At 32.5% G+C, this 27,826-nt stretch overlaps 1 protein-coding gene across 12 annotated transcripts in view; it reads right to left on the bottom strand.

The window, feature by feature from the left end:
- The window catches only part of snama (something that sticks like glue), a 59,420-nt gene that overhangs the window by 5,927 nt on the left and 25,667 nt on the right, over nt 1-27,826 (bottom strand). For 8 of the 12 annotated variants that reach the window (XM_085949425.1, XM_085949427.1, XM_085949429.1 and 5 more), the window contains 3 exons: nt 27,242-27,418; nt 26,569-26,724; nt 23,451-23,624 (listed from right to left, as the gene is read on the bottom strand). In XM_085949425.1, the coding sequence (XP_085805551.1) occupies nt 23,451-23,624; nt 26,569-26,724; nt 27,242-27,418 (507 nt within the window). The remainder of the gene's footprint in view (nt 1-23,450; nt 23,625-26,568; nt 26,725-27,241; nt 27,419-27,826) is intronic. The other 4 variants (XM_085949433.1, XM_085949435.1, XM_085949434.1 and 1 more) reach the window with 1 other exon arrangement.

Raw genomic sequence — 27,826 nt, 5'->3', positions numbered from 1 at the left:
CCAATAGATGTAATTGAAAAGTTGTTTATTTATTTGATAAATATTTTTCAATATCTGGCAAGTATTTTTAAGTAATCCATATTTTACTACGATGTAAGTAATCAATACAATATAGATAAGAAATACGTAATTTAGCTAAAATCTCTGATAAACATTATCCGAACAGTGTAACATTATATTTGTGACTATTCGTTGAAGGGATGCTGTTCAAAATATATATATATAATACACCCAGTTTTACACACAATATTATTGCATAGTACTTTATCGATAATTCCTGGGCATGCTCCATATTTACAGAATCTATGGATTGTACGCCACTGGAAAAAAAGCCTTTGAAATTACGCATATCTTTAATTTTCACTGTATGTTACGTTTTCTGTGACTATATTGAAAATTCCATTTTAAAAATACTTACCGTTTATTGATAAAAATACTGACCAAATATATAAAAGCCATTCAAGTAATTCAAACCACAAGATGAGGAGATAGTGTCAGAAGTCAATCCCGCCAACTGCATTTTCCTTCTACCTGCCGAATTCTTCTTTCTTCTGGCACGATCTTCTCCTTGCTGTTCATGTTATTTCCAATTTGGGTTTGCAGTATTTAATGGGTGCTTTTTTGAACAGACAAATCGTGTGGAAGGGGATAATAATAATTGTCTTGCCGTATTGCGAGAAATGGAATCGTTTATGCAGCAAATTTCAGCTGTAGCTGTTCGGGACAGATCGATCGTCGACATTATTTTTCACTCTCGTGTTCTTAAAAGCCACTCGGTTATGCCTACAGGACATTCCGAATAGATTAGAGTCGAAAATACATAATAATATACAGATTCAGAAGGTACCAATATTCCGAATATGTATTCCATAATATAATACTCAAAGAATGGATATTCACTAAAAAAATAATTCAATCATTCGTTTAGAATACCTACTTGAAAGTTTCGATATGTAGTTATACAGATGATCCGTATATAAGCTATGTGGCTATAATGACAGGTGTAAATTATTATTTTGAAGGTAATGTTTTTATTTTAATACAAATAAACGTTCTTACAGTGAAAATACAAAATATTTATAAAAACCTGCAATTTGATACATTAAACTGTTAACCTTATTTTTAAATAATCAATATGCATGTAAGAAAATAAAAATAATTACAAGATAAAGAGAACTTTTTATATACGTTTTTAAATTTTCTGTTGAATTATTATGCTCAATATGCTCAAACTTGTACTTGATATGAAGTAAATAAAAAACAAACAAACAAATATAGAATACTGAAATGTCATTTTGACATTTCATTTTGATTTCCATAGTAACGTACGTATATATTAATAATCTAGTTGCTAGGACCACCCCCTAGCAACCAATAATAGTGGATTGGATTACGGATTTCTTCCGAAATAACTTTTCATACAAAACAGAATTAACTAAAAATGAATTCAATTCTGCTTAAAGATGGCTAAAAGTATTAAAAGAATGCATTGGCATCGTGTTCTGATATATTCTAAAAGTTTCAAATGTCTAGCTAGTCGGGAAGTTAGTTAAAAATCGATTGCAAGATTTGTACTGGACAAACAACCACCGGACAAATAAGAATACGAGCTAACAAAAACGTTGTAAAATAAATATTATTTAGGTAAAAGTAGTTAAAAAATAAACTTGAAATTTGATTTTTATTAATACATTATATTTTGGGAATATTTCTAACGTTAAAATGTAGTTTATTAAGCTATATAAGTAATAAACTATTTCATAGTTATAACATAGGTACTACTTATTCTTTTTTTAATTAAAAAAATACAATTTTTATAAAAAAAAAAAGTGTGTAACTCAAAGTCACAGTACTAAAACTCGAAATCAAAAAACTCGAAAAAAATCGATGTTTGCTAAATTAGAAAAGAAATATATAGATTAAAATTATGATCGTCACCTTCTTTCTATTGTATTGATTATTTAACTTATGTTCTGCTACGCTTTATCAAACTACTGAGCAGTATCTAACTGCTTTAGACCAGTGCTTCTCAAACTTTTTTTATACCACGGCCCCCGAAATCAGAAAAAAAAATCCAAGGCTCCCCAAAAATTTTAGTCTTTAGAGAACAGTACTTTATTTACCATTAATTATTATTATATTAAGTACACTTTTATCATGATTTTCTAGATTATGGTGGATATGTTACATTTGTTGTCGCCAAAAGTTCCTTACAAACCATTAACTGTGCGAACTTTGTAATATCAGTAGATTCATCGAGTTGTATTGCAAAGAAGTTGCTCTGTTTAATGCGAGATATTAATCATGTTTTTATGATTTTTTCTTCGAATACTAAAATATTTCACGGTTCCCTTGACCCCACGGGGGCCACACCCCCCACTTTGAGAAGTACTGCTTTAGACAGTTTGGATTGATTAGTAAACGGGTCAACAGCATAATCATTATTTGACACAATCAATACTAACCATGTGTTTCGTTCGCAATTCTAATAAAATAAATGAGACCCGTAAGTTTGTTTTAACCCTTTCAATAATTTATACTATGTCATCCTAACCGCCCTGCCCTGCATATCTCACGACTCACAGCACATGATGTGCTGATAAGCCGAATTTGTGAATGTACTAGACACTATTTGTATAATATGTACGATAACTCGATATTAAACATTTAAATATAAACTGCAAGGTGTGTAAAAACGATATCGCTGATTGAACACTTCCTCCTGTCTACTAAAAGACAAGTGTCAACCAAAGTGTAAACACACTTGAGGTCAGTTCGGATTAGTCAAGTAATTAAGTCGAGTGGCGAGTAATTTAGTAACTAAACGTGTACGAACAGACAAATTTGGTTGGGTAATTTAGTAAAATTATTTAGTTGAGTCAATCCATTTTGTTCTAATTTTTCGGTTGAGTAGCACCCCCACCACTCTCACTAAATACAAACTAAACAAGCCACGAGACAAGTCTGAACACATTGTTTTTAGTGAAGTTCATTAGTTGTCGTAGAATTTCTTCCTCCAGCCATTATAAATGAAGTTATTAACTTATTTATTTTTTGAACATACATAATTTGACAACACTTCGAATCAGGTTCATCACGCAGGTTCGAATCGTGCTGGGTGTCGTATTTTGGTTATATATTTCTCAGAAGTGTTTCTAAATTAAGTATGTTCAATAAAAATAATGTCACTCACTAATGTACTGTGTTCAGACACTTTTCAGTTACTAAATCATTTAATGGTAACTAAATCACTCGCCACTCGACTAAACTACTCTACTAATCCGAACCGGCCTTTAGGGCTGTATTTTAGACCAATACGGTATCGTTAGCAATTTTTTTTTAAATAAATCTCTCTCGGACAACATTTTGACACATGAGTTCGACACTCTAGTATCAATACTTCTTTCTATTTCATTACCCCAGTTACAGTTACAGCATATTATCAAAATATGATAATTAGTGGATCAGTGGGTCTATTCTATACACAAGGCGGCTATCGGCAGCTATCGAGGGTAGTTTGTCATATTTATGTATTAAGGTAATATAATTATTACAATAAGTTAGCCGTTAGCTGTTAGACGGTGCTGTTAAAAGATAGTACTTTTTGACAGTTCAGACGGTTAACTTATTGTAACTACTAAACGCCTCAATACATAAATATGATAAGCTACCCTCGATAGCTACCGATAGCAGCCTTGTGTATAGAATAGATGCGCTGATGATTGATTAATATACTATGTAATATAGTTTTCCAAAAATATTCGTTAATTATAATTTACTAACTGCACTGGCAGTGACTTCCGTGTGGGTAGGCAGGGTATGCATTGCCAAGGGGCGACACATTCTAAGGGAGCAGCAAATGAAGGAATGTGAATAATATGAGTTTTCAAAGTAGAGATGGCAATTTTGGGCGCTGACAGTTGGTCAAAGTTTACGTGTGTACCTATATATCATTTTTTTAAATCTTTGCTTGTATCCTGTTAGCCACGCAGAAATAATATATCAGAATGTCTAGTAAGGTAACGGTTCACCAAGAATTTACAAAATACTCTAAATTTTTCAGCAAACAAAAAAGTTGGGGAGCACTGGTTTAGATATTAACATTGTAAAATTTAAGTTTATATTAAACTACTCATTATCAGTATTTAGATTACCAAATAAGAAAATTAAATAGAATTATTAGGTCAATGCCATTTATTTTACGTCAACTGGCAAAAAACAGCTATGTAAAAAAATAGATTTTACGATAATGTTTCAACCAACTGTGCACACTCTATAGTGATTAAATTAATATTGATAAAATTACGTTGACACTAATTTTAGTAACCAAAAATAACTGAAATATATTAGATGTAATTCCTACCAAAATAACAAAAATTTTCCTGTGTAAACGATTCCATCCATCGCAATTATTCGCCGTGAATATGATTCGAAAGCCAAAAGGTAAAAGGTAAATGACATAATAAATATGCATGGTTTGGTTTCTTTTAGTTTAGCGAATCTTTATTTTGTCCCGTTTTTTTTAAATATGTATAACATTATTTATTAATAATAACAAATCATTAATATGGTATATCATTCTAGTAATCCTTGCAAACTTGTAATTTAACATTTTTTTTAAATCACATAAAGGCCGTCGCACACTATCAACAACCACTAAACACACATCAAATATTCAGTGTGCGACCACCTTTATGTTTTCACATTTTTTTTTCATGTTTGCTCGGCTCACTAATTAAAAAAAACATTTAAGCAGTGTATTTTAAATATCTCATTTTAAAAATAGTTAATATATGCGCAATACCATTAAATAGTCTTGGTTCAGTTTCGGGTTAAGTTTCGTAACGTATTTTGATGCAGTATTTCACGATTTCTGGATGCCGGAAAAGGACGTTTTCTTCGCAATACTTATATGTCATGTCGTTTGGAAGATAGTGGGTACGCACGCGTATGAAGATAAGTCACTAGCTGAATTTGTTTTCGTTATTACGATATCTTGAGGACACTTTCCGTATAGGTAGTTCTACTTATTCTAACAAACATGTTATATTCCCACAATCAAATTTTACAATACAATGGGTTGGCGTATTGAGTACAATATATAAATACTTTGGTTAACGCAATATAACTTATAAACAGTAAACATTCATAATTTTGAAAACACTTCTGAAAAAATATAGAATAACCAATAGAAAAAATCTTTTTAAAAAAGTAAGACAACCCCGCAGGATCGAACCTGCATCTTTCGTGTATCGCGCCCACGCACACATAACACTATGCTAAGATTTTTTAATGTAACTTACTTGAACTTGCTAATATTTTTAATTACTATTTTTTTATTCAACAAATAATTCACAAGATTTAAGAATGTACCATTCTAATTATTGAACATACATAATTTTAATAACACTTCTGAGAAAATATATTATAAGTTATAAATTATAACTAATAAAAAAAATCTTTTTAAAATCCGAGAGATGCAGGTTCGATTCCTGTGGGGTGGGATGTCATATATTTTTAAAAAGATTTTTTCTATTGGTTGTCATATATTTTCTCAGAACTGTTTTCAAAATTATGTAGGTATGTTCAATAATTAGAATGTTACATTCGTAAATCTTGTGAATTAATCGTTGAATAAAAAATATAGTTATGTATTTATAAATAGTAGTTTAAAAAATTATAAACTCAGTGTGGATAGTCATTTTCAAATTAGGTATCTACCTAATTATTACTAACTACATCAGAAAATAAATTTTTTATTTGACAATCACCAAAATATAAGCTGTTTTGCGATAACCGTCGTTCACATAAAATCAATTTATACAAAAATACAGTCATTAACAATTTATAACTTAACTTAATAATAAGCAAGCGCACAATTTGGTTTTCTTGCCGAATATTTCGGCATTTGGCATGAGACGAGAAAAAGCAAAAATAAAACTTTTTAATTTCATATTTTTCAATTAGAAATACAAACAGTAAAGTGCGCTTAGCTTTACAATCATAATAGTGTGACAATAACAACTATACACCGAATCAATGAAATGTGGTCTTACAGTAACAGTTAGAATGCAGAAAAATCGTAATTATAATAACGTCAAAACATCACAAAATGATTTTCAACTATTAAAATTAAAAACATTACTTTTTATTAAAAATACTTCATTAATAAAAAAATAATTTGTCGGCATTCTCACTTTACACTAAAAACAACTTTAAATAAAGATTTTCGATTGCATATTTCGTTCAAAATATTAAAATTTATTTCAATATGAAACAATCATAATCATTTTCTGCAAACAGTTTACCATTTATTGCTTTCCAATAACTAGCCCTATCACCGATGTTTACAGTTTAGTGTCACGGCCTGACTACAGTGAATCTTGATAGCAGTGGCGAAGGGTGGAGGTAGGCTGTTAAGATCCGACATAAATATCGCACTTATAACCAATACAATTATTTACAGATGGTGTCAGTTCGTTTTTAAAAATCAATTAAACCCTGCCTAACCAAACCATAGTTATGGTATGATAGGGACTATGAGTGATACGACAAAATAGTGCACATTTTTTCATTCAAACTTATTTCTTTTCGTTGAATTAAGTATACATATTACACATATTGTTGCTTAGTTTTTTTTTAAATTTATTAAATCTACCAAAACCATAAAAAATATTCTTCTATTTATAAAATATCTAAAATTATGTATGGTGTAATGGCATAATTTTAGATATTTTATAGATAAACGAGTACTTTCTAACTATTATCTACTATGGCTTGAATTAGGCAGGGTTTAATTGTGTTCAAAAAATGAACAGACAATACTGTAGATTTATACACATTGTAGTCTTGGTTCAATGAAAACAAATACGTTTGACTGACAATGTTTAATGTGCACTATTTATGCCGGATCTTAACAGCCAACCTCCACTCTTCGCCACTGCTTGATAGTAACCTAATAATTAACAATAAGATAGTCAACATTAAATCATTATAATCCGTTTCAATATGAAAGCTATCTAAACAATAGTATAACTTCTTGATAACATGTTAGAATGATTTATTTTTATGTTTAAAAATATCCATTTTAACGTATATTTAATTGCTCCGCATATAAAATTAGACTGTTTCAATTAATCGTTTACTAATAATATATTTTTACGATTTGTTTCCGGCAGCAGTAGGTCGGTACCACGACTGCAAATCTTTTTGGGGATTGTATTTTCTAAATTAAATACTGGGTTTCGAAAAAAATATGAATTATTCAACACGAAGGAAAAGGTTAATTATTTTCTTTTTATATTTCTTACACGCACGTAATTCTGTAGTCTATCTATGGCTATGTGTGTGAGCAGAAGGAAAATATATTATAGGAAAAGTATTTCGGAAAATAAATCAATTAAAAACGCGTTTGCGAAATGAATACTGAATAGTCCTATCCTCAGCTCAGATAGCTAAAAATTGCACCACTTTGGACACATAATATTCTGACAGTGGCGAACACTCCATACTAAGCGATTAATTGAAGCACTTCTACCTTGTTAAGACAACTTATATAACATAAAAAGTTTAAAAAAATACAAACAGTCATTTCGACTGCCTAATCTGCAAACCGGCCAACTATATTTGAGCAAATTGTTCAGGAAGGAGATAAAACATAATAATTTAATTATCGAGCGGAATTTAACAATTCCAAAAATACACAAGTCTATCGAATCTTCTACAAACACACGCAATCAAAGAATTAAGATAATACAAAGTTTTTTTTTGTATGTATTTTTAGTGCATGTCGTCCTTTCTATATAAAAAAACGTCAAACATATCGACCCTTAATCGGCAGAACAACGTAAGCGACACTTTTTGGTAAATTGCGTTTTAAACGGAGAACTGTTCAATATCACCTAGCGCGTAAGTGACAAAAATATTACAGCCCGATCTCATTCGCGTGACATTTTTTTAGGGTCTGTGCCTTTTAGCGTTTTAACTTGTATCGCATTATAAAGTAGAGCAAAACAACGTAACCGACATTATTTGATAGTGTAAGCTACGGTACCGTTTATTCGGTGGTCCATCTGGTAGTGAGTTGTGCAAAAACCGATTTGGGAGAAAAGCTCGCGCCGTCCAGTAAAACTGGCTGAGATAAAATAAACCTGGTAATAGAGTTTATTAAACAATAATTACCCGCCGTTCCATCTCACTACTGTCGGAATAATCTACGAAGAATAGTATCTTCCTGTAGATTTTTGAAATGCTAAAAATGTATATAAAATTTATACTGAAAATTTGGATTCTTTGAATGAATCCACTAATGTCGTAATTCGGAATGTTTTCAGAAACGTATTTAATATACAGTAAGTTCAACTTGGGTTTTCATCTACCAAAAAGATAATAGTGTTCTTTTTGCGAGAAAGTAACAAATATGTCTGGTGACGAGAGACTTCGGCTAATTGAAACGGATACTTAGAAATGTCCCCTTACCGTAGAAGATAAATGCAATGAGATGTTCTTTAATGATCTGACTAAAAGTAAAAATCACAATGACGTTTTGTGCGCAAGTTTTGACCTCGAGAAGGTGCTAAACGCTCCCCACGATGAAACCGTAAATTTATATTATAGTCGAAAATACGCATACTATAATGAAAGTATCGACGAAAGTGGAACAAATAATGGATACTGCTTTTTATGGGGTGAAACTGATGGTAAGCGTGGCAGTAATGAGATCTCCGCAATCATGCACAAATCTTTGGATAGGACTGACAAAGCGGGAAAAAACCAAGGATTTATTATACTGTGATTGGTCAGAATAAGAACCGGGCAACACTATCTATGCTATCTTATTTTATGAAAATTTCAACTTTCATTGAATTGATAGACATACATATTCTATTACCAGTGGGTCTATTCTGTATTTATCGACCGCTAAAGTGATAAAGTGATAAATATTATCAAACTTAGGGTAGGTTTGTATCATAGAATTAGCACTTATTGTAACAATTACAATACGTAGATTGTAATTGTTGCAATAAGCACTACATTTTAACGGTACCTCTCTTGCTGCTGTTAAAATACAGCACTTATTGCAACAATTACAATACGTTGGTTGTAATTGTTGCAATAAGTACTAATACTTTTATACAAACCTACCCTAAGTTTGATAATATCTATCACTTTAGCGGTCGGTAAGTATAGAATAGACCCACTGGTTGTACTACGATGCCGGTCGATTCCATTTATGCGACAATTGAGTCATTTATATTCAGAGTAGTTTGGGCACTATCAGAATGACCCACCATCATTTCCAACGCTAGGTCATCATGTCATATGCAGAATTCCGTGACTGGAAATCTTTCGCTGCTACTTGCATTCCTTCAAAGTTCAAAATTAAATTTGGTGAATTACGAAAGGCATAATTTAAAAAACTATACTATAAATCAAATATTGTACCTACTCTGGTGACAGTAGGACTAAACTGTTAGACCTAGAAAATGTCATCAGATCCCGATCAAGTGCTGTGATGCGTTAAGCGCAGCCACCCTTGCTGTATAGTGCTAAATCACCAATATCGGAGATCGAGTATAACGATCTTAAAAGTCTCTGTGTTAAATATAATATCCCTCAGAGATGACGGATGAGTTTATGAAACTGCCACATGGATTATCAGTGGAAGATACTTTACCGGAATCCGATCAGGAAGATGTGAATGAGGATAATACAGCGATTACTGCTTAAAAATGTGGGACAATATTTTTTTTGTTAAACTGAATAGTTGATTACAATTTTATTTTATCATAATTAGTAGGTCCCCATATTTAATTATGTACGAGTAGATACGTACCTATTTCATTTTGAAAAATAACAATACCTAATAATATTAATAATATAAGCGAAACCTTAAAAATACCAATCATTTATTTTTATTTTACCTATATGTGGTTAAGTATCTACAAGCAAAACTATTAATTTAAAAAGTCAAAGTATTTTTAATTTATTTAACAACCCCCCCTTTCGTAAAATAAATGGGTACTTATGTTATTTATTTTAATACTTAATTATTAATGGCCTGTCATGATAATTAGGATGAAATTTATTTAAATAAAAACAACTACGCCAAATAGCGTAAGCGACATGCCTGGAAAAAAATATCGCGTCATAGACATAAGCAAAACAGCGTTACCGCCACTATCTCGAAAACTAAAAGCACTAATGCAATTGTTTTATAATTTCCGTATAGACAGTAACCAACTATTATTAACCACATTAACAGAATTCATTTTTGGAACTAATTACGGAAATAATTTAAAAAAAACCTTCTCCTGTAAAATTTATAAATTGTCGCTTACGTTGTTCTGCCGATTAAGGGTCGATATGTTATGTTTAGTAAATTGTATCAGTAAAATACCGAAAATGAAACAAGATTCAAATTTTAGTCCCGTAAATATGGCTCTCTACTACACACCTAACTTCCATCAACAGGCACCCTACGCCACTGTATTTCGATGAGCAAGTCTATCGAAGCAGTATATTTGTTCAAATAATGCACTTCTTCTGCGTAGATAAATGAGCTCGTCAAATTATTGGCGAAAACAGTACATAACCTCACAAGAACGCAACTGTTTTCATGTAAAATATTTTTTTATGTTCTTGTATTTTTACTCTGTTCTTTAACAATCAAATAACAATTCAAGTTTCATAAACAAGGGAGCGTCGGCGGCAGGTCTAAGCCGCTGGTAAGAGAGCATATCAACCGGGGGGGGGGGGGAAGGTTGATAACATAGCATGTGGCGCCCTCAGTCAGTGGACAACTTATACTGGTGGATCTATAGTCGTATATTATGATCAGAAGAGTAAATTGTCAGAAGAATATAAATTAAACTAATTTAGTTTAATTCTGACATATTATATGAGAGCTCTACTTATAGGCTTTTCAATTTTCAATTATCAGAAAAGTATAATTAGGTATTTAAAGTGTTCTAAACAAAATCATCAGTCATTTAGAATGCAAAAACCACACCTGGCATAAAATAATCTCCCATACGCATTCACGTAAACATAAAATGGTCTAATATGTTTTTTCCGATAAAAATTCTTGGATGACCGAAAAGAGGCTCACCTTTGATACTGAATATATTATATTTTTTTAATTTGACAGTTTTCCCAAAAGAACTAGAGAGAAAAGCTGTCACTTCAAAATAATCGAATTCTCGACATCCAAATATTTGGAGAAAATGGAATTCTTGATATAAATCGAAAAAAAATATGAAAAATCACAACCTCTATATTATTATAATTACATTTTCAACCATATTGAATCAACAATTACAAGATAAAAAGAACTTTTTATATACAACATCTTTAAATTTTCTGTTGAATCATATAAACTTGACTTGCTAGCTTAAAAGATCAAAAAAAATTTTACTTGATAGAAATAATACTGAAATGTCATTTTAATTTCCAAAGTAACGCACGTATTTATTAATAATTTAGTTGCTAGAACCATCCGCTTAGCAAACAATAATGGTGTCGAAATAACTTTTCATACAAAACAGAATTAACTGAAAATGAATTCAATTCTACTTAAAGATGGCTAAAAGTATTAAAAAAATGCATTGGCATCATGTTCTGATATATTCTAAAAGTTTCAAATGTCTAGTCGGGAAGTTAGTTAAAAATCGATTGCAAGATTTGTACCGGACAAAGAACCACCGAACAAATAAGAATACGAGCTAAGAAAACGTTATAATATGTATGTTTAAAAAATCCAGCTTACCTTACATAAAACACAGAGTTTGTTGTTGTACAAAACAGTTACATTCAACAAAATTCATGAAAAATTAAAAATTCTAGTAACACAATAATTAGTAGTACCTATACAATAGGTAGGTAATATAAAATATATCTTTTTATTCTTACTTCGGCATTAATGACATCCTAGATTTGATGTTTCAAAATCAAATTCAAATTAAGTCGTATTAAGTATAATATTCATTAGGTATATTGAATTCCACAAATTATTTGGCAATTTGAAAACAATTTAAAATAAGAACTTAAATTGACTTCGTCATATATTTTTCATTGTGATAGGTTAAAGTGGTTATAACTTTGTCATGGAATATCTCTTGCTGATGCACTGTTGGGACTCATTTTCAGCAAAACGTTCCTTATGCCATTTTTACTCCAACCTCTACAGTTAATTTGGTTGTTATACCATTATCAAGATGCATCTAAACAAAACTAATTGTTCCTAGAATATTTTTTTGTAACCATGCTATCATCTTGCAACTGGTTACATGTATATTGTACGTAAATTCACCGTGGCACAGTTCGCCGTGAGCTTTCTATCGGAAAGAGATGACCGTATACAATATGAACATTAATTCAATTGTCATAGCTGATTTTGGCAAAATTCATGAATTCAACCTAACCTAAGAAATAATCTAGTATATCGGCTATTTGCAAAAATTGTTTGCTACTGGCTCACTGTGAAGTGTAAACCAAGAAGAGTCGTGTTTTATTTAGACATTAATTTTATGTCAATACTATATGACCCAAAGAGGTTGGAAGGTCTTTAACCCATTCACTGCGGACCTTTTAATTACTATTTAATTACCACATTACCAACATGCTAATTATATCTAATGGACACCTGATGGGGAACGCACCAGTTGCGTTGGACGCAGTGGATGGGTTAATATACGGCTATATATTTACGATACAACATTTCACGGTGAAGTGACACGCCGAACTGCATATTATGTACAAGTTTCCGGATATGCTTCCAACGTCCATTGTGTACATTGAAAACTGTCATATTGGGTACCTAGTGTATTTTGTAAACAATGACTATGCCTGACTCTATTGTAGAATGAAAACCTCATTTTATAGAAATAGAGCCTTTAAAAATAAAAGTAGAGCTGATGCATAATACGGTTACTAAGGCAATGCTGCAAAGCATTTCTTTAATAATTAATAATTATTAAATAATCATTTATATATATTTTTGTAACACTATAACAGGCCATGAGGCCCAATGCTAGTAGTGTAGTAATAAACTTGAAACAATCACAAAGACAGTTTTAAAAAATCACATAAACGTATTGTGACCTCATCAGTAATCGAACCCGGAGCACTGGATAAGAAGCTAATGCCTTACGCACTGGGCTACGAGGGGTGCCTTTCACATTAGAGATTTTGCGTTGCAAGATTATTTTTAGCATACCATTCATGTCCCACTTTTCCGAGATTTATTTCCAAATGCCTCAGTAAGATAAAAATTAAATATTAGCATATTATTCCTGCGAATAAATGCTGAACCTATTGCTAACTAAATCCATTGGAGATCAAACACAAGACTATCTTCTGTTTTGAAATCCATTATATTCCGTGCAAGCATGAGAATATTTCATCTCAGATTATATATTATTTTACGATTTTTTGAGGCGTTCCATGTTAACTGTCACCCCATTTACACATGCATGGATTTACTGCTGACAGTACGTATTATCACAGCCACAAGAAAATACAGATGTAAACACGTATTATTCAAACATAGTATTTTTTATCAAAAAAGTTAAGCTTCTGAATTTTCACGCAATAATTCATACTTGCATGGCAGTGCGCATGCGTAGTAGAACGATAGTGGCAACCCTGCCAGATGAAATACAAACTACACCGCACAGAATATTTTGAAGTCGACCGATTATCTACAAACTTGTCCGAACCTATCTGAATCTATCAAATAGCTCCATACTATGACAACATTGCGTCTCGCTTACGCTTGAAGAATGAGAAAGGCGAGACAGTCATCACTTTTACGTGTAAACAGTTATTATCGCGATAGTTTAAAACACACATTATTGATGAAAGTAAATCCATGCACGTATACAGGCACTATAAGATTTTGAATCAAATATCGTCGGTCTATCTTGTAAACCTCGTAAATCCCGTTTTGGTCAAAAATGAGATTTTGAGCGAATACGTTAGAATGGTTGAATATCTACGAATGTGTTAAACTCTTATATCCATATCTCGTTTAATAATTTCAAAAATCAATCCACAAAAACCTCGTAAATCGCGTCCATACAACAATAAAATTTGCAAACCTCGTAAATACCGTAATCCCGCCATTTCGTATGGAGAACTGTCACAGTGTCTTGAGTATTACATTACCTTCGTCTTGTTTCGTTATACAACTATACTTTGGGTATCATATTACGAGAGGAATTAATTTATATTGATACAATATAGATTAAATATTAAGGTAAGCATTTTATTTATAATGATTTCCCATAATATGCACACAATGTTACATTTACAATAGAACGTTTTTTTCAGGTTAGAATTTCATGACATGCATATTTAATGATGTTTGGTTATTTTCAATGGTTTTTAGTTTATTAGCACATACAATTAGAAAAGAAAACAAATCAAATTACATTCAAGTACCCACTTACTACGTGAATGCAAAATTTACAAAGTTTAATCTGTTTTCAGATGTCATGGGCTCAAAAAATTATGGGCATGCTACAAATAAAAAATAACACAATTGAAACAACTGCTGCTAAGGAAGGAAATAATATAGAAATAATCCCAGTGGAATATTATGAGACCATACATATTATTCCATTATCATCGCCATATGAGGTCATTTCTAGCGATGACAATGTTTTAATGAATGATTCACAACACGAAGCTTCTTACAATATAAGTGTGAGACCCCAACTAGCAAAATTATCAGGAAACAATATAATCGAGACTATTGACAGATCTTCAAACTATGAAAATCTCGTGAAAAAGCCATTATTTAGTTCCTTATTCCAATACTGATTATTCGTTACAGGAAATCAGTACGGACACTTAAAGGAAAAGGAGGAAAAAAAATGAATGCAAGGCAGATAAGTCCGAGTGGAAAAGTGAAAAAAAGAAGGCAAATATAGAAAGAGGTGAGCAATATTTCGGAAGGAAAAAAACAGAACATGCATGGGAGCATGTTCTGTTAAGCATCAAAAAAGTTTTTGCCATCTCTATCGGAAACAGACAGAAGAGAACTAATCCTATATAGCGATGGTTGTACATATCAAAATTGAAATTCGACGATGGAAAATTCACTATTGAATATTGCAATGATGAATGATATTAGGATATTAGAAAAAGGACACACCCAAATGCCAGTTGATTCGATGCATTCTACTATTGAAAGGTACCTGAAAAAAAAACAGGATATAAATGTTCCTGCGGAATAAATGCCGTAATGCTCGAAAGAAACCAGAGCCATATTATAGTGAATATCTGTATCACAACGATTTCAACAAATTTGACTTTAAATTTATCAAAAGTGTTCGTCCTGGAAAAAAAGTTGGTAATCCGGTTGTCACTGATATAAGGGCATCATTATATGAACCAAATAGCACTATACAGTATAAATTAAGATTTTCAGATGTTTGGAGTGTATTGCCTCCAATGACATTAATATGGACGAAGCATCTGGGAATAAAAATGACACTTACTTTTTTGTCGGGTCTGCCGAATGGCATAATCTGTTCTAACGCCATTACAATAAAGGTGATATTGCTATAAATTCCTGATGCTTTTTGTCGGGTCTGCCGAACGGTTTGGTTCAAACGGGTTCGCTCAAATGAACATTGACGCTAGAAACACTGTTCTAACGCCATTACAATAAAGGTGATATTGCTATCAATTCCCGATGCGTGATATCGCATAATGGAAATTGCGTGACGTCTACCTATACATGTGCGAATGTCGCTGTGCGTGAATTTACTTGCTAGCTACTGTATTGAGTGCGTTGTCCATTAATAATGTCATTGATTGTCTCACAAAAAGGACAAGGACGTCACACCTAAAAAGTTTGCTGACGTTTCACCTCTACATGCCAGTCGTCTTAAAATCAAACCAAGGAAACATCATGACCTGCAAAAACTGAAGACTGTTTTGTCGAAAAATTTTCACGATTACTACGATAATCTACCACATTAAAAAAAATAACATGTTCATTTATTATTTTTTTTAAATATACCCATATAAGTAAAATTGTTAATAAGTTTAAACATTACATTTGATATTTTTGTAAACTATACAATGTGTCTTAATTTGCAATTGTCTTAAACAGTACTCGTTTTTATGACTGAAAACCTTCTAAATCCATCAAAAGGCAAAATACACTAAGTATGAAAACCTCATAAATCCAAAAAAGGCTATTTTTAATAAGTATAATGAAAATTTATTAAAAATAATTACTGAATACAGTTGCTGATTTAAAAAGTAACCAAATGGATTTTTGAAATTTCGAAATTCCATTTAAAACCAAAATTAGACAGTTTTTATTGTCTCCTGAACAATTAGTTGATTTGGATTTACGAGGTTTACAAGATAGACCGACGATATATCCAAGAATAGTTCAAGGTACACAAATAAAAAAATTGAATTAGTTTCGAGCCGTCAAAAAAATTAAATCGGGTGTCGAACAGGTAAGTTTGTTATCACTCTTAGTCTTAATCCTTTCTATGCCGCAATTAGTGAATTGATAGTAATTAACTTAAGAATTGGTGTAATTACGGCGTACAAAGACGCTTTGGGCACTTAACCGGTTAAAAATGGTGTTACAACGCAAACAACTATTGTACAAAAAAATGAGGAATTCAATATAATTGATATTACTTTATTCATTGATTTGATGATTGAAAATTGCAAATGTGAACATATTTAACGAACGTATAACAATTATCAATACAATTCAATAATTCATCGATACAAACCAAAAAGCTTGATATCCCACTTCAATATACGGTATGTTATTAGAATTGATGAAATAGCCTTGTCACAAAATGGTACAATTCATATACTTACTACAGTAACATGGAATGTGATATATATCGTCACCGTTCAGGCAAAAGTCACCAACCCTGAAAATGGCAGTTTTGAGTTGAGTATGTCACACGAAGCGTAAAATTATGTTCTTTAAGATGCAAAAGTCACCACGGTACATTAGTTAGTAAAATGTTGCTTAAATCCGAATGATTTGTTTTCCACTAAATGACTTTCGATAAAATCTTAACAAGCAAAAGTCATTATAGGTGAATAGACATTATTGACTCTAAAAAAATAAATCCTTCATTATAAATATACAAGCAAAAGTCACTATACTATGGATGGTGAGTTTTACTGATTTGTCATTTGAAAACTTCTAACACTTGTCTGAAATACGCAAAAATAACCAAACAGGAATAGTCTACCTTAGCTTGTCATAATAAGATCGCTTTGGTCAGATTATTAACAAGCAAAAGTCACCAAACCATAATTGAGCTACCTTACCTCCTTCAAAACGTTCTAGATATTTTAATTAGCATCAAAAAGTAAAAGTACCTTAAAGAAATTATTAAGAACCACATGATAAAATAATGTAATGTAGATAAAACCTTAAAAACATTTAACCCTTTTACTCCCACGGGGCCGATATTTCGGCCCACCATACCTATACGAAAACTCCATCTGGGCCGATCCATCGGCCGAAAGTTTGGAACCAAATTTACGATTTATTCCAAATTTTTTCCCGTCATATTTCGTTCATGTAGACGAAGCATTATATTCACTGTGTGTTGGGTGGTGACTAACATTTATTTTAGTGTCGGCATTGTTTATAATTATGCCATACCCTAATAACTCACAAGTCATAATTGCTCTGCTGTCGAACTTGAGACCAAAGAGGGTCATAAAAATAATAAAACATTATTTTTATGACACATTTTAAATTCTGATATTTCTTTTAGTTGTTTTATGATTCATATATCACATTACAAAATGAAATTTGTAATTTTTGAACTAACAATGGATGCCACTGTATTTTTGGTATGATGGTGAAAAAATACATGAATATAAATAATATTATAAATGATTTAGTGCTTTGAGACTTATTTTTTGAAATTACTTCATTCCATATCAGTTAGTCGTCGATACTGTATCGAATTCTCTTGCGATTTCGTGAATTGAATAATATTCTTGAATACCTTGACACTATACGATTTTTTTTGATTACTTTATAAAAATTCTATTTCATAGAGAAATAATAATATGTTTATTTTTTTTTCTGTTACTACATAAGGATAGATTATATTATAAAATTTGATATATCAATTATAAATAAAAAAATGTTGTCACACTTGTTTTGTTGTTCAAACATAGTTTTATCCGTTCATTTCTAAATAAATATTGATACATTATTTTTTTCTTTTGTTTTATTGATGTAAACTATCAATATTATTACTTATTATTGCTTTATACACCATTGAGAACACACAAAAAAAGTTTCAAATTTTTAAAACATGTGTAGAATTAGTTATTTAAAAAAAACTAAATCGACGATTTGTTGTCAAAAAACGCTTGGGAGTTTTCGCATATGCTAGGCTAAATCAGCTGGGAGTAAAAGAGTTAAATCTGATTTTTCCTGCATTTTCAAACTTTCAAATTGCGATATCTCAAAACTATGTTTTTAGGGTTCGTGACTTTTGCCTGAACGGTGACGATATATTATATACATTTAAATATAGATCAATTGACATTTTCATGAAACTGAGATTTAGGGCTGATGGAGTTTTGTTTTATTATGTATAAAAAGTCGCTTTTCCAAAATAACATGGACATATTATAGCAGCGGTGAAGGGTGGAGGTAGGTTGTGGAGATCCAACAACAAATGTGCACAATAAACTGTCAATAATTATAATATTTATTTGTTTACTTGAACTAAGAACACAAATTGCAGATAGTTTTGGTTAGTTTTTAAAATTGAATTAAACCCTGCCTAACCACAATACATAGAAGAATATTTTTTAACTATTATGGTGTGTTTTTTGCAATTGTATTCTTAGTTCAATGAAAACAAGTAAGTATGACAGACAAAGTTTAGTGTGTATTTTTGTCAGATCTCCACAGCCTACATCCACCCTTCGTCACTGACATACAGATCAAGTCATGGATATATATTATTCTGTCTGATAACCCTTAAAGATATTGAAGAAAAACTTGCAGATAGAGACTATAATATATGCATGAGAACTTGATAAAAGGATTATTGAAGTGACGTTTCACATTGAAGGTTCATTTGTGGCAAGTTTCACACTTGTTCTCTAAGCTATATTTGCCGGGTCTGTCACATACAAAAACCTTAAACAAGTCACTAGTTATTGAAATAATGAATGAATTCCCAAAGTAACAAAATGAGGCTCACATTCTGGTTTGAACCCTGTTGCTTGAGTATGTATGTATTTCTCGGTGTTTACATGATTATTCATTTTAAAACAATAGTCTATGTATTGATTATTTCTGGCTGCCTAAATAATATTGATAAGAGAATATTTTTCTAAAGCTAAATTTTATATTCAAATAACTTTGATACCGCTATATGTGAGATCTGTGGAATGTCAAATTGCAGTCAAATTGAAGACAAATTTAATTATACAGTGTAGTAGAATCCTATGAATATAAGTATTCAAGGCTTATTTTGGTAATATCTGCGCACACAGGATCGTGTAAGTAATTATCTAATTGTGTGAATCTGAAATTACGTTTGAATGTCATTGTAGAAGACGTGTGAAAATCTCTTCAAATGAACCTGCAATGCATTCAATTGTAGCTAACTTAATCAGTAGACCAGCAGGCCTATTCTATTATATCACTTAACATCCAAAAAGAGCTAATTGTGATAAATATATCACATTTATCACTATATGTATTCTGGCGGAATTATGTAAATAAGTTAACCATTTGAACTGTCAAAAGTCCTATCTTTTAACAGCCCCTCTCTTAGCCATGTTAACTTAAAGAACGAGACAGAGCACATCAATTTTAAATACTGAGAATTGAAATATGATTACGTCACGGCTGCCGTCTTAATTTATAGTTCCCCGCGAGCTGTCAAATATGCAGTGGCTAGTAGCAGCTAGTAGTAACATAATATTTGTTTTACTTACATTCGTGCTGCAATCGCAATGACATGACTAATAAAATTGTAGGTTATGTTGATATGTCTGACCTGTCAATACAAAATTCTTGTGTTCGGTCTTATCCACTTGGATTCGGCTGTAACTGGCAACACGAACATACCTGAATTTGACTGACATGTCTACCAACCTAAATTTTCACCGTATTAGGAATTGGAGATAGCAGCCGACAACTGCTCTGTGTATAGAATTGCCTTCCATGTTAATTTGAACCAAAGAAAATAACAGAAACATGCTAAAGTGATAACTGTTAGAATAGACCTGCAGAGGTCTATTTTTGCTTCAATACATTTTTATAGATGGATGTTAGATATTTTTCAAGATCTTGGACTGCAATGACTCATTTTTTTAAAATATGTCCATTGATCTACAAATACTTTATGCAATCCAAATTATTGTTTGCATTCACATATCCCAATCCCAGTATAAATGATACATGGCGATTCACTGAAAGCCATTGACAATAAATCTAAATTCTCTTTTCACACTTCGGAAAAGTTAGTGGTCTCAATTCCACAACTCGTGACATAATTTTTAAACTTGGGAATACATACTAACATTGGTGGTTACATTAAGTGGGAGTGAACGGTATTCACATGTGACTGAATTACATGCAATTACATACAATTTATTGAAAAATTACTTAATTAAAATGATTCAACTATAATCGATACGTGCATATTTCAAGTAAAAAATAAGTGTTCATTGGATCCAATTTGTTTGAAATCATTGAAATGTACTTTAACAATTAGTAGATATCCTCGACAGTAGAGAATTTATCTATAATAATTTATAGTTTCGATGTAACTATTTCAAATTTTAAAAAAAAATGGATTTTGTTGAGTAAAACGTATATTACTTTAAATTGTATATATTTATGTATGGCAATAATTTTTAGTATTTTTAGCACAGGAAAACTACATAATAAGAGTGTCAAATTTATAATTGTTCTACTCTTATTAAATTCATCTGGAATAATTCTGTGTGTGAAAGGAAAAGGGAGATAAGTCTTAAATCACTGCTTGCAAGACAATGTTTCCATTATGGTTAATTTGTACAGTAAAATCTCGTTAATACGAATTCCATGGGACCGTAAATCGAAAAAAAAACGAATTACGAATTATGAAATGTATAATGAAATGAAAAATATTAAAATTTTGAAAAAAAAAATTTTTGATTTTTATTAATTTTGTTTCCGATCATACATGTGCATACTGAATTGGGTCGTAAAATGTCAGGATTATTTTTATTACCTTCTTAAAATAAGTAATTTTTGATTTTTTAAGAAGTCTTATTTCGTAAGAAGAAGAATTACGGCGAATTTCGAATTATCAGTGTTCTTACTAACTAGGTTTTACTGTTTTTATAATACTCAACTTATTTTTCAAATTTTGAAGACGTATCTCCCTTTTTCCGGCGTACACAGAATTAATAATAGTGTATCAACTGGCACTACTCTGACAAAAAGAAGATTATAATCTTATTTTATAATGCAATTTACATTGTTTGATTTGGTGTCAAAGGTAATTTTTCAATTAGTTATATTTAATTTCATATGCAATATTCCCTCACAATGACAGTTACTAGAGAGCCCATCTTTGAAACTGTGGGTTCGATCATGTGATCAACAAAAATGACATGTTGTTAAAATGTGTATTTGATCAAAAGCAAAAACCTGACAGTTACTAGAGGGTCCATCTTTGAAACTGTAAGTTCGATCACGTGATTGACAAAAATTACATGTTAGAATGTGTATTTGATCAAAAGCAAAAACCCGACCCATAAAGTTGTGCCAACTACCATCATTCATAAAAATAGTCCATTAATACAACCTCCACTTTACACTTCTGGTTATGACACAAAAATAGTCCATTCTGTTAGCTTCCACTTTTGGTTACGACACTTTTTACATACTAATTACATGTATAATTCTGTCACTAATACCTATGACACCCCACTTTAATGATCACAATTTGACAGATTTATAATGTTAATTATAATTGTCACAAAAATTATCATCGCCAAATAAAAAACAACAAAATTTATGGATATCGAATACACTAATTATTATAAAATTAATTTCTTAGTAACAGCCTTTCGTTCTGTAGTGAATTTTATATTTATTAATCCACTGAACGAAACATATTTCAGATAACAAAATAATATCACAGAACCAAATATTATAACAATATAAAAATAGTCATAACTTTCAACAAACATACACAATAATTTTCTACAACGTTTATTAAAACATATTTTGTATCGTCTTATAGATTACAGTACATTATAAAATCTGCAAAACTAGTGCACATAATACATAACATGTAGATGTGTGAATTAAACTTTAATTCAACACAACTAAATAAATATAATCACAGATTCTCTTTGATATTAGGACGTTCTAATGATTAAAATTGGTACATCATAAATTCGTTGGTAAAATAGAACACATTACAAGTAGTAATAAATAGTATAAACATGATAACGTTTATGACCACGGATATATAAAACTTTCTTAATTTGTCCGATAGCAATAAACATTATAATTATTACAGTACATTCAATATAAATTAAATCAAATAATTTCGATAGATAGAAAACCAAAATGTTCCATACAACAATGTTGCCCAAATTTAAGCAGCATTTTTACGAAAAAAGAGAACTTATACTCTAAAAGAGAACATGTCTCATCCAAATAACATTTTGTGTGAAAGGAAAAGGGAGATAAGTATATAATCACTATTATACAAGTTTTGGACAACCTTGTGTGTGGATTTCTTTTGTATTTCTCCGTGAAAACATTGTATCATGGTTAATTTGGCATAGCTATATCAATGCATGTTCCTTTCGTACAGTTGTATATGTATTATTATATGCCTTACAGCAGGTTCCGCAAACATTTTTTTACATAATTCAATGCCCGGTATTATTCTGACAATCAAAAGATGGAAACATTGGTGTATGGAATCAATGGTTACAATAAGTCCTGGCTAATTTGAAATAATTCGAATTACAAACTAAAAAATACAGGTGAAAGTTGGTGATAAATTTCGAATTATGAATTATTAATAGTTCAACGTTTTATTATATTGTAACAAACAACACAGAAATAGACACCGAATATAGAAAAGTAACAGTCATTGTCACGGGCGTTTTAATAAAAAAAAAAATTGACTAAGTAAATACTTATTTATCAGCTGAATATAGTGAGTGTTATGAATAAAAAGGACAATTCCATTTACTTATTTTTTTAAGTAAAGATTTAGTTAAAAATGTCAAGTGAAAGAGTGTACTATTTTTTATTCAGCCGATGGCTTCGGTAAGTAGAAAAATTCTTTTTTTTTACTACCTAAATATATTTTAAGTACTGGATTAAAACATTGAAGAGAACAGTACTGCTGAGTTTCAGTTTGAGCTGACACGAGATGTTTGTGAAGACATACCTGGGGGTGGGCGAGTGTCCCGGCGGCTGTACCACGGGGGGATTGTGAGGGGGGTAGGGGGGCACGATTCTGGGCGGCCGTCCGTTGCCCAGCGGTGGTGGCGACCTGGCCCCTGTCCTCGGCGGTCCGCTGCGGTTCTTCAAGAACGGCGGAGGGCCCCCTGGTGGTCCCAATCTAACAAAAACACAGATTGATAAGACCAAAGATGTAGCAAACATACCTCTTCTATTTAGATGGAGCTTTTATCAACTGTCAAAAGATAAAACTACACAATGGACTGTTATCCACCAATGTGACAATTTTGTAAAAATGGATTTTTTACATGTTCTGTTCATATATATTAGACCGCATAGTTTAGTAAAACTCTCAATATTCGATATACCATCAAAATTAAAAAATAATGAACTATAGAAACCTCCGATTAAACATGTCTCATCTTAATAGGACAACAATACCTCCAATGTACGTTACCACATCAAAGATATTAAAAACACTCAATGTTGACAAGCCTCCTTTTACAGGGCTAGGCCATCCGCTCAACAGACGAGACTGAAACTCCAGTATCTAGCTATATAATGTATTTCAATGGCGGCTCGCTGACGGCAACACTGGAATCTCTCAGTTTCAAAACGTCCGCGACCGAAACCGCTAGTCTCTAAGTCTCTCAGTTTCCAGTCAACCATAAAACAGTGGTATCAATATCAGTAGATTCGAAGAAAAATCATATTTTATTACCAAAATTGGTAGCACTGAACTAAACTAAACAAGCAATAGCAAGTCAAGACGTTAAAAGTTAAAGATGGGCGAACCGATTTTCAATTTAGAATATGTGGCAGATGTGGGTACTCCTGCCTGTATAATTACAGGCAGCCAGAATATTCCCGTAAAGATATTACGGAAAAGCTTAGAATGAAGTAGAAAAGACAATAGGTTTGACAGTTTGAGGTTATGAGATTATTAGACTTCAGTATCGCCGTGTGCAAAGCATCAGTCACTGGCCAGTATATGAGTTCCATCACCAACCAGTTCGTCACACTTTAGTTTCTGCGTGAGCGGATGACCTTATGCAATTCGTGGTATAAATTTCACTGTCCAGCCATTTATTACCTGTCAAATATTTCACGCATATTTTTTGACAATAAACAAATCGTCAGTTGCACATCTACCATTTAACACAATGGATCGTTTTTACAGCGCACAACCCATAAAAACTTTACTTATACAACTAAAATGGGAAATTTTAACATTCGCACTGTGAAAATTAAGGTCATAATTCAGTAGAAATCCACTGAAGGCTGTATTCAAAAGCTGATCAAAAAATTTGAAGAAACTAGTGGTGTTTTGTATCTCCTGACACCTGTACATGTTCATCCAGCCTGTTCACACGAAAACATTGCTGCTGTACCCGAAACTATGGCCGGAATGTCGTTTCCAAGAAGATCGCAGTAAGTTAGCTTCTCAAACCTTCACCTACATCCGTATAGGATCCAGCTCATGCAAGAACTAAAGTCAGCAAACCACGGACAGTGTCGCAGATTTGCCAATTGGGTTTTAGAAGAGCAGACAACCAATGAACTTCGGTGATGAGGCACATTTCCACTTCAATGGGTACATTAAAAAGCATAACTGCCGTATTTAGGGCGAGCAAAACTCACAAGTGATTCAAGAGAGGCTATTAAATGCTGCAATAGTTACTGTTTGGTGCAGTTTTCGGGCTGGAGGCGTCATCGGGCTGTACTTCTTCAATTAATCTTTGTCATTATAGGTTAATGACAACTAACTTTTGTGGCCGGAATTGGAAAATTTCATTTTGGAAAACATACAGTTCTAACAGGATGGGGCTACATCCCATACAGCTCGTGAAGCACTGGGTTTATTGCGTGAAAAGTTTGATGGCCGTTTAATTGACTTTAATTGACCATTAAGATCGTGCGATTTTTCTGAGGGGTTACGCGAAAGGAAGTGTCTATGCCAACAATCCGCAAAATCTTGACACACTTAAGGACAACATTTGTAAACGTAACGGCTATGGGTGATGGTAAGTACCCGAAATGTGTTAAAAAGTCATCGAAAATTGTCGTAAGCGGATCGTGAGCTGCAAGATAGCCCGGGGAGGTCATTTGGATGATATTGTGGTCCGTGTGTAATTGCGAAGACCAAATTATCGATTGAAACAATAATATATTCGATTTGACTCCCACGATGGCCGCCCGGTTTAAGCATCGTGAGTCCCAGGTTCAAATCCTGGATCTGACAAGTACACATATTTTTTTTTCAATTTGTGCATGAGTCAGAGTATGTACCTAATAGGTTGAGCAAGTGCCTGACATCCATTTCTCGTGAAAACAAAAATCTGTTAATACAAACCTCCACTCTGTGGAGACCCATATGATCCCTATTAGGATCGGACATGATCGGAATGAATGAAATATTCGCAAAAAGTTAACCATGTATTATATTTTAAAAAAAAAACCATATCAAAACTTGGATAACCTTTTACATACTGATATATCAAGTTATTCAAACATATAAAAAAACTTGAAGTCTACATTAATTTTTGTGCTTATTAAGAGGTTTTTTGACCCTCCTGTAAGATTTAAATTTTGTCACATCAGAGATTTTACCACCTCGACCATAGTTAAGCGTCGATGACATTGAGCTACTTTACAAGCTGCTTGTTGGCGAATTTACAATCTGCTTGTAATCTCGCCCAGTGTCATCATCGAACTAGCTAACAAGCAGATTGTAAACAATCTACCTAGAAAAGTTGAAAGCCCGGCTACTTTACACGCTACACGCTGGCATGTGGGCCGATCTGCGTCTGCGCAGTAGAGCGATAGTGGCGACCTCCTGGTAAAAAAAAACGAACTACTCAATACGTCCTGTCAAAATAGTACCAAAAGTGACGGTTTCAACTCGCTAGCTTGTTGGCTTCTGAGCGAGTGGAAAGTTTTGTGTGTCATCATCACAATCGTACTAGCTGACTCGCCCGCTTTGAAACTCGCCGACAAGCAGTTTGTAAAGTAGCTCAATGTCATCGACGCTTTACCAATTCAACCGGTATATTTTTTTTCTAGAATGACTATCTACTACATTCGCTATTATAAATCTCAATTACCTCGGTCTTGGATGCGGTGAAACACCCTTTGGAGGTGGCGAGAGGCGAAGGGGAGATTTACGGCCGGGTGAATTGCGCAGAGGCGACCGGAATCGGGGAGGGGACCGGCGACGCCTCAACATTCGAGGAGAGCCGGAGCGGCTGTGGGAGCGAGACCTGAGAAATAAGTATTTCATTAACCGACTACTACTTGCAATATACACACATTACAAAAATATTATAAAAAAAAAATTAGACATAGCGGGATTCGGAACAACATCTTTCAATCTCCGGGAGATGGCTTCTATCTATTAAGCTACCGGTCCAACTGTCACTCTTGTAAATAATTGCTAATAACTAAACTACGCTATACGAGTACAGAATATAGTTTTGTTACCACTATCGTTATGCAATTGCATCATTTAACAATAATTTTACGCATGTCCGGAAATTTCTACATATGCAATTGTCCATATCACAGTTCATCGTAAGATATTGTATCTGGTGTAGATGGCCGTATAGTATTGAGATCTAATTCATATCCAAATAAAACACGTCTAACAAAAAATATGTAATAAAACCACCGGAATAGTACAAGGCAAAGACAAGAAAATAGATTCATATCGTATAATTTAAATAAAATTATATGATAATGACAATGTTATCAGATATTGATTCCTAATTGAAGGGTTACCTGCTGAGTGATAAGACAGAGCGCCGGTCCCTTGATCGCCTCCTGACGGGCGGCAAGTGGGGGGGAGGTCCCCTGCGCAGAGGGCTGCGGCCGATGGGGCTCCGAGAGAAGGAGCGATACTTGTCGGGACGCCTCACTATCGACCGGCCGGATCCGGGACGTGAGCGGGAACGCGATCTGCAAGAAAAAAAACAAAATTAAATATTGAAGGACAAAACAAGCTACACAGAAAATCAACTGCCTGTAAACAATTCTTATCGCAAAGTCTTTGCTGCCACGTACATCTACCGAATATACACATACATATCGATTGAATTATTTTGTTTTTTCTGCGTTACACCCAACATGCACCTTCCCATACCACATACTCTGCTCGTAGTTCATGGATTTCCCTTACATTAAGGGTCTGCAATGTCACATGCATACGTGAGGGGTTTTATTTCTATGAAATGAAAACAATTAATACACACTCTTAAACTGTTGACACACCTGCTAATATTATTTATGATTTTTCATCTAAACACTGACTGCTCATTGTATAAAAAGCTACTTATAGGCTTGAAACATGTATGCATATTATCTTCT

This window comes from Rhyacophila brunnea, unplaced genomic scaffold (genome assembly GCF_057557595.1).
Source record: "Rhyacophila brunnea isolate RB1 unplaced genomic scaffold, BYU_Rbru_1.0 scaffold_22, whole genome shotgun sequence".
NCBI lineage: Eukaryota > Metazoa > Arthropoda > Insecta > Trichoptera > Rhyacophilidae > Rhyacophila > Rhyacophila brunnea.
The sequence above is the reverse complement of the archived record's forward strand: the minus strand, read 5'-3'. Positions and strand labels throughout refer to the sequence as shown.